The sequence below is a fragment of the Sceloporus undulatus genome, chromosome 2, assembly GCF_019175285.1.
Source record: "Sceloporus undulatus isolate JIND9_A2432 ecotype Alabama chromosome 2, SceUnd_v1.1, whole genome shotgun sequence".
Taxonomy (NCBI): Eukaryota; Metazoa; Chordata; class Lepidosauria; order Squamata; family Phrynosomatidae; genus Sceloporus; species Sceloporus undulatus.
Genome location: NC_056523.1, coordinates 80,368,999 through 80,382,146, shown reverse-complemented (window position 1 = coordinate 80,382,146; position 13,148 = coordinate 80,368,999). Strand labels below are relative to the sequence as shown.

General features: G+C 43.6%; 1 protein-coding gene across 1 annotated transcript in view; it reads left to right on the top strand.

The window, feature by feature from the left end:
• F12 (coagulation factor XII) overlaps positions 1-10,381 on the top strand; it is a 28,715-nt gene extending 18,334 nt beyond the window's left edge. Inside the window, exons 5-11 of the mRNA XM_042447492.1 lie at positions 1,616-1,787; positions 2,421-2,521; positions 2,608-2,896; positions 3,899-4,035; positions 5,742-5,888; positions 7,697-7,845; positions 10,055-10,381. Of these exons, the coding sequence (XP_042303426.1) occupies positions 1,616-1,787; positions 2,421-2,521; positions 2,608-2,896; positions 3,899-4,035; positions 5,742-5,888; positions 7,697-7,845; positions 10,055-10,210 (1,151 nt within the window). The 3' untranslated portion in view covers positions 10,211-10,381. The remainder of the gene's footprint in view (positions 1-1,615; positions 1,788-2,420; positions 2,522-2,607; positions 2,897-3,898; positions 4,036-5,741; positions 5,889-7,696; positions 7,846-10,054) is intronic.
• The last annotated feature ends 2,767 nt before the right edge of the window (positions 10,382-13,148 follow it).

Genomic DNA, 13,148 nt, shown 5'->3' with positions numbered 1-13,148 from the left:
CACCCCTCTGCCAAAGCCTCTCCTCCAGAATTATGTGATTCAGATCCCTCGTTCCCACTTGTTGGACACGCTTCGGAATCATTCTTTTTAAAACCAGCAAAGAAAGAGCAGGTTGCTTGTTTCATCATGATGGAAACCTATCTCGTAGGATCGAACCAGTTTCAAGTGGGAACAAACATTTATAACCCGATCAGCAATTCACTTTAAATCAGAATGAGGTGGGAATGAGCCCCTAGGTCCTGATGAACAAGGGTTCCCAGTTATTTAGAGATGCTCCATACATAGAGAGGATCTTCTTTCAGGTTGTAAACTCTCCATGCATGCTGCTCCTTTTCACAGTTGTTATGAATGCCTGACTAGTGATAGAATCTATGAATAAGGGGGGGTAGGATTTATGAAAAATGCAAAGGAGGCAATCAATCTACCTCTTCTCACTCCTAGCTTCTCTCTTTCAGCCAGGAGGTTCTGAATCTGATGCAGAAAAAAATCAGGACTTGTTTTTCATTAGCAGAGTGAGATGGCTTGCCCCTGCTCATCACCATGTAGACCCGGGGTAGGCAATCTTTTTGAGCCGGGGGCCGGATTGCTGTCCCTCAGACAACTGGCAGGCCGAAGCCAAAAAATAAATAATTTAAAAAAATTTAAAAAATTAAATAAATAATAAAACGGGCCAAATGTGGACAAAAATTTCAAATGGAAGACACTTTTTTTTAAAAAAATGGAGGACAAGCTATAAAAAATTTGCTGATTTTTAAAAAATGTTAATATAAATGCATGTTTTGGAGGCTTCTATAGACAATGGCCCCCCCTGCCCACCGCTTGCCCCCTTGCCCCCCCTTGCCTGCCTCCTCCTGATAGGCCAAAGCCCCCATGCCCTCACGCGAGAGGCCAAAGGCTCCGGCGGCAATCAGCGTCAGGACCGGGCTGGGGCCGGTCCCAAGGCCTTGCCGGCCCGCATCCGGCCCGCGGGCCGCAGGTTGCCTACCCCTGATGTAGACTGTCCTATACCCCTAATCTAGTGTGCTGTCCTGAGTTGCAGGAGAAGACACTGTCCCTTTGCCAGTATTAAATTAACATTCAGTTAAACTAACATTCAGTTCAGTTCTGAATGTGACCTTTGGGGAAAATGGATACCATTGAGTTTTTCATCTCATGCAGTGAAGAAGGCATTCCATAACACTGATTGTTAATTGGTCATGGTGCTTATGTTTTGATTATGTGCCTGCTGTATTACTCTAGTGATGTTCTCATTTTGCAATACTGATGTTTTAGACTTTATGCCATTTAGCAGGGTTTTATTCTTATTTCATGTAGATTTCTACTATATAAAGTGCTGTGCAAATCCTATAGAGCTCTATAAATTAAAATAATAATAATAATAATAATAATAATAACAACAACAACAATGCCTTGGCCAACCCTGTCTATTGCCCAGGAAGCCAGCATGAAGGCATAAATGGATTTTAATGCTCTGAAGCTGTGGTGCAGAGTGGTCGTGTATTCTGAATGATCATGATAAATAGAAACATTATAAAGAAACAAGACTCTTCTTCAATCCCTAACATTTTTCATAGACATCTGAGAGTGTATCCTCAGTCTTTTTTCTCCCCACTAGACCACAATCAGATGTGCTACAGTGGAAATGGGCATCTGTATCGAGGAACAGCCCAGAACAGTGCTTCAGGGGCATCCTGTGTGCCCTGGGACTCTCCCTTCCTGCATTTTGAATTCTCAAGCCAGTCGTCCAATGCTGACAGTCTGGGCCTGGGGGCACATCCCTTCTGCAGGTGAGCTGTGGTGCCAGGGTCATGAGTGAGTGGGCCCTTTGAAGAAGGAAAAATAAAAGAAATAGAAACTGGGGAGCGTCCAATGAAATCCACAGAAGAAACTAGAGAAATGACACAAAAGCTCAAAAGAGGGTTATTTTATTAGTAAAAAACCTGTGGTGTTTTGGTTTGTGTGTACTCTCAATACCTTCTTCAGGGACCTTCTTCATGTTTTAACTTCTCTGGTGAATTGTTTGTGAGTTCCTGGTTCAGAGATTTGATCCAAAATAGCCCACTGAACAAAGCCTTAGGAATACACAAGAGTGAAAACACTTCAGGCTTTTTTAAACTAATATTTTTTTAAGCAACTTAAGAAATGTCTTCAGTTTCTTCTGTGAAGCTGTTAAAGAGAAACTGATAAGATATGGGGAGAGACTGTTGGTTTCACCTGGGGATCAAATGGGTCAAAGTATCCTAGGCATAAGGAGGGCTACACAATTGCACCCAGGAGTGCAGCAGACAGGAGACTGACTGGAGTGAGGAGACAAGGCTGCTGAGTCCTGGGCTTGTTAAGTGTGGGCTGGGGGATTCTGGGAATTGTGGTCCCAAAAAGTAACCTTTCCAAACTCTGGACTGCCCATTTTCATTGTGTAGAAACCCGGATAATGACAGCCAGCCATGGTGTTATGTGCTGCATAACATGCAGCTTACCTGGGAATTCTGCAATGTCACCCAGTGCCTTCCCGAAAGAGTAGGTAAGGCATACCCTTTTCACTAATTGGAAGGATTCGCCTTGAAGCTGAGATTCAGAAATGTATGAGCCAAGCTGCTTTCTCCCCAGGTGACATGGTCCAATTGCAAGAAAGAGAACCGACAGAGTCAGAGCAGAAATCCCCGAATGAGACTGTTGGCAGTGGCACTATGTTGTCGGAGTCAATCAACTTCACTCCGGTTTGTGGGCAGCGCTATACAAAGACTGCTTCTTCAAACAAACGTATTGTGGGGGGCATGGTGGCACTTCCTGGTTCTCACCCTTACATGGCTGCCTTGTACATCGGGGATCAGTTCTGTGGAGGAAGCCTTATCGCTTCTTGCTGGATCCTGACTGCTGCACATTGTCTGGAGTTCAGGTAGGTCTTTGGGTGCTTCCAGGCAGAGCTTTTATCGTGCTTCATTCACTGAATTTTACAGTCTCCACTGTACCACAATGTCTCCACTCATAACCCTCCTTTTCCCACTGCTGCTTCCATCTTTTGTCTACTTGAATAATCCATTAAGAAGAGGAAAGACAATATAAGGACTTTCTAATTGCTAATATGAGGAGCCCTGTGTCTGGAAACATTACCCTCTTACAAATTCTCCCCAGAGCACAAGTGGGACTCTCTTATTGGGGATTGGAAAAGGAGCAACCGAAAAGAGAGCTGGGTTCAGGATGGTATAAACTCACAAGGAAGAGGGAGTCCTCTACCCACCTGTCCCCTCTTGTCTTTCTAGGCGCGTGACAAGCCAAAGGTGAGAGTTTTCACCTTATAAAATCAATGTTCCAGGTTGCAAGGAGAGCTTTCATTGATAAATAAAGCTTTCTTCTTTACAGAGTATGCAAAGGGATCTTGTAGCACTTTTGAGACTAATGGAAAGATAGAAGCTAGTAGTAGCATGAGCTTTCATAGACTTAAGCCTACTTCCTCAGATCATGTACGTCTGAGGAAGTAGGCTTAAGTCTACGAAAGCTCATGATACCAGCTTCTTTCTTTCAGTTAGTCTCAAAGATGCTACAGAACCCTTTGCATAGTCATTTTCCAGACTAACGTGGCTATGTCTTATTTACAAAGTTAACCTGTGAAGAGTGACAATGATGATGGAGGGTGTGGAAATGGACTAGCATGTTCCCTTGCCTCTGGTATTGGGACACCACAGTTAGTGAACATGTGAAGAGAGCTTCTGACTCAAAATCAGGGGCAGGGAATTTTTTACCTTCCAGATGGTTTGGCCTTCAGGTCCCATAATCCCTTATTGTGAACCATGTTGTTTAGTACTGTATGCCTGGGAGCTGCAGTTCAAAAAATCTGGAGGGCCATCCCCTCTACTCCTGTTTAGACAATCCATCTCTGACCACAGCTTTTATACTATAGGCCAGATGTGTCCAAGATTTCTGTGGTGTTGGGCCAGACCCTCTACAACACCAGCACCGAAGGGTCCATGAAGCTCCACGTCCAGGCTTATCAACTGCATGAGAATTATTCTGTGCTTACCAAGCAGCATGACATCGGTGAGAGCCTCTTCCAAAATGTCCTGCACATGCACACCTGTGTGCATACACACATAAATGAACACAGGGTAGGCAGTCCTTCTTGCACCCTGATTGTTCATAAAATATCCACTTAATTCCTTTCATTTAGGAATGCTCACACATAGGAATGAGAACTTCTGTCAGTTTCACCTCCCCCTCACATTCGAGTTTGTTTTTTTAAAATCTCATGTTAGGCAGCATGATGTAGTGGTTTAAGTGTTGGACTAGAACTCTGAAGACCAAGGTTCAAATCCCCACTTGGCCTTGGAAACCCACCCACTGACTTTGGGAAAGCCACACTCTCTCAGCCTCAGAGAAAGGCCAAGGCAAACCTTGTCTGAACATATCTTGCTAAGAAAACCCGTGAGTTGCTTTAGGGGCTCCCTAAGTTGGAAACAACTTGAAGGTACACAATAACAACAATAGTTCTCTCCAGGATGTGAGGAAATGGATGGATGTTGGCAAATGTTTTAAAAACAATCTGAAACAAAATCTTGTCCATTTGCACCTGCCAAATGCAATACACAAATATTGGAGACAAAGCACTGACACAGTTGTGTTTACCTGCCTGCTATATAGGTTTTAAAGATGGGGGCCTCCTCAAAACAAAGAAGAGGCAACACTAATTCATTGTTTACATCAGGGGTGAACAAAATGTGGCCCTGGGCCCTTATACAATCAAATATGGAACTTAACCACTCCAGATTCCATTTTTATGGCACACACACCTCTGAATTGCCCTCCTGGGAGCCTCCAAGAGTATGGTAATTTACTTTTAAAATAGAAGGCAGGCCCCCCTTACAATATTTAACCTCAAACTTCTAGACTCCTTCACTTTTTGGTTTTGGGGGTCTTTTGCAGTCCAAAGACTACTAATGGCAGAACTGATGCAATTGTCCAGCCTTGATTTATATGGTTGAATATGAAGTTAAGCATCCAAAGCCCTGGATTTAGATGGACAAATATCTTTATTTTAGGCTGAAACAGACAGGCAGACGGGGGTGGCTTCTGGCTGCTCCGGAGGTGTGGTGTTTACATGATGCATACACCCCCCCCCCCGACTGCCCAGAACCTATCCAAGGGCTGCTCCAAGGTGGCCCAAAACCAGCCCCCAAAGGAGTGGCTTTTTCCCACTCCTTGCTGTGGTCCATTTGGGCCCATGGGAGGAGGTGCCCTCGGGGCCACAGTGTGTGTTTGCCCATCTATTTTGCCCCTTAGTTTCTCCCACATTTTTTAAAATCACAACTTCTTTCTATCCCAAATATGAAGGATTTCTTGCAAATTTGTACTAAAATCAAACCAAGGCTAAATACTTTCCCATCACAAACTCAGCAGAACATCTATTGATCTTCTCCACTGTAGTCCACCTCACACAGACCGACTGAGAGGAGCCCCTGGATAATCTTAGCAGAGTCCAAAGGATCCACATTGAATCCATAAAGGCAAGGTGATCCCATTATCAGAAGTATGACAAGGCCTTAATCTGTCCTATGCAGCCCCAGAAGGCTGTGGAAGGGATGATGCTAGATATGATGCTTTTCAAATGCATTGTGGTGCAGAGTTTTATATCAGTCTGAATCTCTTTTCTTAGTGCAGATAAAGATTAGCTTTATTTGCTCATCTCTGCCTGCCTCCCCCATCCCTGTACCTGTGATCTCCTGATTGTTGCCTTGTATCTTCCCCAGCACTGGTGCAATTGAAGGAAAAGATGTCAGGGCGCTGTGCTGAGTTTTCACACTCCATTTCACCCATCTGCCTGCCCAGTTCCATGAAATCTGTGTTTGACACCAATAAGCAGTGCCAGATCGCAGGATGGGGACATATGTATGAAGGTAAGAAGGAGTCAGAAACAAACACAAACATAGGACCTGTCTTCTTTCCATGAAAATCCATGATGGCTAGCTAGACAACTTTCCATATTATATACACTACCTAAATCCCCAAAATCACCAGATTCTGTGTGATCTTGGAAATTATGTAGTGTTAGCCCTAGTGAGTGCTTGAATGGGAGACTGCCAATGACTACCAGGTGCTGTAAGCTATATTTCAGAGGAAGGAACTGTCAAAACCACCTCTGAGTATTCCTTGCCTAAGAAAATCCTATGAAATTCATGGGGATGTCATAAGTTGACGGGCGACTTGAAGGCACACAAACAGAGATATTTGAGGGAGGTGCAAGTGGAGCTTCATATTCTTTCCTGTCCTTCCCTTCTCAACCATTTCCAATAAGTCCACCAAGAATGTAAGTAGAGACTCACTGGAACAAATCAAAGTGTAGTCCAGTAGTCACCTAATACAGGGCAAAACAGATGTCCTAATTCAAAGCTCACAAGCAGCACATGAGTTCAGACCATGGAAAAATTACTTGTTTGGCCTGCAACTCCAAATCCCACTCCCAAACATTTCCAAGGTCTGCATGAGAGGAAAAACCCTATATTGCTCATGTCTTCCCACATCAGCTGTGCTGCCTAGGATACTGGAGATAATCCATAATTAGTGTTGCCATTTGTATCAGAAAACCTGGAAAATCCTAGACTGAACAGACTAAAACATGTCCCAGCCAGCTGGGCCAGTTGAAACAAGTAAACCTCAGATTTCTCCTTCATCACAGGCTGATGGCTAGGTTAAAATGTAGCAGTGGAAATGAGGCAGGAAACCATGCAGGAAGACCAGCAAGAGGGGAAGTCTCATACCACCTTGCAGCCTCCAGTTGCTGCATTGCTACTTTACTCTTCCATTCCCTTCCACTTCCCCAGACAGGCCTATAAGGAGGGAAACGAAAGGAGGCAAGCAGAAATGGCCTTGTGTTGTGTGGTGATTGTGTCAGCAGCTTGAGCCTAGCACTAGGCAGCATGATGGAACTTCACTTCCAAACAGCCTGAGAGAGTCAAGGGAGTCCCTTGGAAGCCTCCCTCTCTTCACACAGCTGGGGGGGGGGGGGAAAGAGTGCTTATCTTGATACTGGTACTGAGGTCGAAACATAATGGTAGAAAGAATGCAATTATTATTTATTATTAACCTTTATTTATGAAGCGCTGTAAATTTACACAGTGCTGTACATACAATCTTTTTAATTAGATGGTTCTCTGCCCTTGGGCTTACAATCTAAAAAGACATGACACAAAAGGAGAAGGGAGTGGTGGAGGGAAAGGGTAAGAGGTCCAGCAGTTCCTCTCTACCTCCGAGGCCTGGACCAAGGCAGATGGACTGGAGGGAGGGCTTGGCTTCATTAATGATTAATGTGTTGAATTTGCATAATTAGAATGCAAATTAAAATAATATGAATAATTATAATAATTTACATAATGTGTAAATTAGATGTCCGGATATGAAAGTCTGGAATATGGTAACCCTATACTTAACCTCCTTTATGGGCAATGCAAATTAAATGACGTTAATAAAGATAACAGGTCCAAGCCATTATATGCATGAATTATATGAAGACTTAGTTGGCAATCTCTTGTTTGAAAATTATAACACCCAGAACTTCCAATGCCCATGGGAATTGCAATCCAAAAAAGTAACTTTCCCTACCTCTGAGACTCATCCCCCCTCAGCTGACCCAGAGCCTATTAACATAAAAAAGAGTAAGGTCATATGTGTCTTCTGTTCATATTGGGGTTCTTTTCTTTCTTCACAGGGGCAGACAAACTCTCTTTGTACCTCCAGGAAGCCGATATCCCCATCATTCCTCAAGAACAATGCTATTCTCGGGAGATACATGGGAATCGCATAACACAAGGCATGCTTTGTGCTGGATACCTGGATGGAAGAGCTGATGCCTGTCAGGTGAGCCCAATTTGGCTTAAGGGGAGCACAGGGAAACCTGGCTCAGCTCAGGATTGTAGTAAAGCCAGCACTTGTGCTAGGAGATTTTAATAGAAACCACCATTTAAGTACATGTCCAGAGTCTGGTTAGTCCATCCTTCAGACACTAGCTTTCCCACAATGCACTTCAAACAAGACATCTATAGTTTCAGTTGCCATATCCCCTTTTCCTGCATTGTGAACCCCAATTGCTACATTCACCTTGATAAGTGATTTCTGTCTCTCCTATCCCCTTCTTTCTGTGAAGCTCCAACTCAACCTACACTAACCACAATCCCAGCTAAAGATGGCTGGCCCAACCATTAGACAGAGGAAGCCATGGGGCAGCAGCAGGCCTGGGGAACAACAAAGTCTTGAAGGAGAAAATTGTGTGCCACATGGCTTCAGGGACGTAGCCAGGATTATGGGAGTTGGGGGGTCCAGACTAAGTGCCACCATTTTGAGAGGCTAAGAGCCCCCACCCCCCGACACAGAAAAAGGGTCGAGCATTTACCTCAGGATGGCACCACTTTAACTTCCATTATGGCTCCGTGGTATGGAATCTTGGGATTTGTAGTTTTGAGGAGCTGTTTAGCCATCTCTGTCAGATCCCGCAACAAACTACAAATCCCAGCATTCCACAGAATGGAGCCAAGGGCAGTTAAAGTGGCATCAAACTGGATTATTTTTTCAGTGCAGATGCAAACTGAGTCCTTCCTCTGAAGGTGTTTACATCAGATAAATTCAGGTCGATAAAGCAAAGTGCAGCTGCTCAAGCAATGAGCGGCAGCCACTCTGTTCATGCTCAGAGACATTCTGCTCATGCTTTGAGACACTGCATTCCAACTTCTGAGCTGAGCTAAGAACCCAGGCTGCATCCACACAACATTTCATTCCCACTTCCAAGAGGGATTTTTAATTCGAAGACAGACACACACACAATTTTTAATTCCAAGACACTCTCTCTCTCTCTCTCTCTCTCTCTCTCTCTCTCTCTCTCTCTATCTATCTATCTATATATATATATATAACTTTTAATTCCAAGACACATTAGAATAATACGTTCCTTTCTTTTTATAAAAAATCAAACCCCTTTAAGAGAATCCTATTTTGGGAGAAGGCAGGATATAAAATCCATCAATAAAAAATTATAGTGCAATAGTCCATCAGTGCATGGCTTGCATTATAAAACTTTATAACTTTAAAACTGTATAACTTTAAAAATACTTAAAATCACAGTAGGATTAGAGTGTTATAATTATGTAATGGGGGTGTCCATCTATGCTATGGAAAATCGCCGCCTTGAGTCCATATATTGGGAGAAAGGTGGGATATAAGAAAATAATAATAATAATAACATTATGTGGGTATTGTAGTTTCATGAGACATGTAGCCTTCTTTTTTGTTAAAAACAAAAGCAGAAAACATCATCACAGTACCAGAGCCATGGAATTGCATGGAAAAGGTAGAATACAAATAAAATAACCAAAAAGTATGCTCCATCATGGGGTATAGAGCAGGGAAGTGGGGATAAGGGACAGTCAGGAAAAGAGCACCATGATAGCAGAAGCCCCAGTTGTGAAATTGCAAACGTGTGCAATAATGGCTGTTCTGAAACTGGTAGGTTTCCATTTTTTTTAAATAAACTAACATAGTTGTTGTGAGAACTCTGTTGCATGTACATATTGTCTTGTTCTTCCTTTAACAGTTTCCCCCCTATTCTTAATCAGCACCTTCTTTAGTGTATTATATCTAAACAGGAAGAGTTATGTGATTATTTGGGAGGGTGGCTGCTGAGGTAAGCTGGTCTGCCTTGTGATTTTATTTCCATGGGGGATGTCATCCCTAACAAAAATTTTTAAAAAAATCATCATATACACTTCAAATGGCTTTGGGGGTCAGGATAGGGACTGCAGCAAATCTTGAGATAAAGGAGGAAGGAGACAGAGCACAAAGAGACAGGTTTGATTAAAGCTCTGAGAAAGGACTGCTTTGCAACAGGAAAGTGATTAGAGCCACAGATAACAAATAGAAAATTACTCCTTCTGGCTTTGAGAAACAATACAGATGAGGCAGGTGAAGGATGAGCTAAAAAGTTGTTAACTCCAGTAACAAAAACTGAAGGATGAGTAGGAGAATTTGATCTTGGCCTTTAAACATTTGTAAACATCCCCTCCCTCCAATGTTTCAGGGAGATTCTGGTGGGCCTCTGGTGTGCGAGGAGCAGAACAAGGCCACAGTGCATGGCATTGTCAGCTGGGGTACAGGCTGTGCACAGGAGAATAAGCCTGGGGTCTACACCAATGTTGCTCACTACATTGACTGGATTCAAAGCAACATGCATTAACAATCTTGAGGGTATGATTCCACTTCAGTCAAGCCCTAAAATCTATGCCGGTATCTTTTTTCTCCAGCCATTATTGATCATCTCTTACTGGCATGTACGTAAGTGATCTGAATTGACTAGACACACTACTGATAATTACAGAACCAAAACTAAATAAAGAAATCTGAGTTATGTGTTGTTTTTTTGTTGTGGTGTGTCTTCAAGTCATTTCTGACCTATGGTGGTCCTAAGGTGAATCCAATAATGGGTTTTTCTTGGCAAGATTTTTCAGAGGGAGTTTGCCCTTGCCTTTGAACTTTATCGCACCGGGTTCTCGGCCCGGCCCGGCAGGAAACGGAAACGAGTGGGGGACGAATTTTACCACACACACCCGTCCCTCACTCGTTCCGTTCCCCTTCTCTTCCCTGCCCATTCCGTTCCAGAAAGAATGCTTTTTGAGAACTGTTCAGAACAGTTCTCAAAAATTTCCGCCTCTGGAACGGATTAAGAACAGAAGAGAGGGGGAACGGAACTGAGGGACAGATGCGTGCGGTAAAATCCGTCCCCCACTCGTTCCGCACTCGTCCCTGCTCCTTCCGTTCCGTGCTCAGAACAGAACGGAAGGAGCCAATGTGATAAAGCTCTTTGTCTAAGAGAGGGTGACTTGCCCAAGGCCACCCAGTGGTTTTCCATGATTGAGCAGGGATTCATATGCTTGTCTCCAGAATAAACTGAACTATGGCACGGGACAGACCGCCTGAAAAGGGCGGCCTGCCAGTGACCTAATTTTCTCCGGAGGGAAGCCACAGCCGCCAAACCGTGTGGCTTAACTCCACAGGAAAAAGAACTCGTAAAAACCGGGTTCTTTTTGCACCGCAGGGCAGATGTAACGAGTGCAGCAACATGCAGCGATGTGCACAGCACCCACATAACAATACTGGCACCCGTGTACACAGGACACCACCATTGTTACAGCGCCGCGCCATACTAGGGTTAGGGACCATGCAGTTGCTGCGTGGTCCCTAACCTAAAATCAGCACCAGCATGGCACTTTTGCACGGTGCTTTTGCATGGTCTGTACCATGCCTATATTTCCAGCAATGACACTAGTGTCCTTTATTGCACAACTATGGTATACTTTCTCCAGATATGAGAGAACAGGGGCTTTTTCATACTGAAATAAGGCACTATAGACGATATCACACAATGGGTTTTGCAGCTCCAATCCGAAGTCACTCCTGGTCCAACCATGCGAATCACATTAAAACGTGATAGATGATCATATGTGATTGCTTTCTATGGGGAGTAGTTCCGAGCCAGATCCAAAGTCAATCCAAAGTGACCCCTGATGTAGGTAAATTCGGTAACAAGTGAATTCACAAAAATTGTTTCCAAGCTCACTTCCATTTCAATCCGAATTTGTCTGGTGTGGAATGCAACTTTGCTTCGGTCCTGGTACACCCTCCCCCAAACTTCCAAGGTGGCAAATTTCCCACGATGTGGAGATGTAATTTTGCTCCATTTACTTCCAGCATCCCTTCAAGAATGGAGGACATGTTTGGATGTGGCTGACAGATTTGGATGTTGCATGAAGGGATGGATAGATGGGTACACATTCGGATGTTGCATGAAGGGATGGATAGACTGGGGACATGTTTGAATATTGCATGAAGGGATGGACAGACTGGGGACACATTCGGATGTTGCATGAAGGGATGGATAGACTGAGGACACATTTGGATATTGCATGAAGGGATGGATAGACTGAGGACATGTTCGGATGTTGCATGAAGGGATGGATAGACTGAGGACACGTTTGGATGTTGCATGAAAGGATGGATAGAATGAGGACATGTTTGGATGTTGCATGAAGGGATAGCATGAATGACAGGGAAGACACATTGGGATGTGGCTGTATGTATACTCAAGACCACACATGGCAGGAGTTGCGGGCATTGCTAAATTGTTGAAATAGAGTAAAAAATAGAATAAAATAGAAGGGGAAAAGAAACGTGAAGCAATCATTCACATGAGGCTAGCATTCATGTGAAACTGAAACCAGGAAGTGGCCCTCTTCTTCACCTCAGAAGTGCAAAGGTTCTCAATGTTTTCAGAACCCCACTGAGCATGCGCAAGGGTACCGATTCAAATTGGTGAATCCACATGGTATGTACTGGTGTGATTATTTTGCACTCACTCCACTTTGCCTCAGGGATGACCACAATTCCGTTCTTCACGTGAGATAATTAATCATGTGAATTGCCTTGGATTTGAATTGACTCTGCTTCCCTTCCCTTCTGATTTGCTTTGGATTGCAGTTCAAATTTCACATGTGATAAACTCCTATGATTCCACTTTAACTGGCATGCTGAATTCAATGGAATCCTGGAGTTTGTAGGCATCAGAGTTGTCTAGCTGAGAAATCTAAAAAACCCTCCCTAAACTGCAAATCCCAGAATTCCATAGGATGGAATCATCGCAGATACATTAGAATCATAGCACTATAATTGTGTGATATGAAAGGGCTTCCACTCTAGTGCAAACTGGAACTAACTGACTGCCTCTCATCCTCACTAGGATTGCCACAGATTCTTCTTATGTGCTGGAAAGCTAATTCTCCATCTTTCCCTTTTCTTCAGAATACCTTAAATTCTTCTCCATGCTTTAGTCTTCCTCACAGAGCAATGACTTATTTCTCTCTCTCTCCATACACTCCATCTTCTTTAGCTGTAAGCAACATTCCTGAGAGGGGTGGAAGATCTGAATAGATGTGGGTTTTGAATGCACAAAACCACAGAGGCTGCAGGGTCAGATGGTGAAATCCATGACTGCTCCACATTTGGCTCAGTAAAGCAGCTTTGTGCACAGGGCTGAGCGCCAAGATTATCACCCCAATTTGGTCACATTCATATCTTCAGCATATTCCTTAACAGGAACAAATCAAGAAAAATGTGCCAGA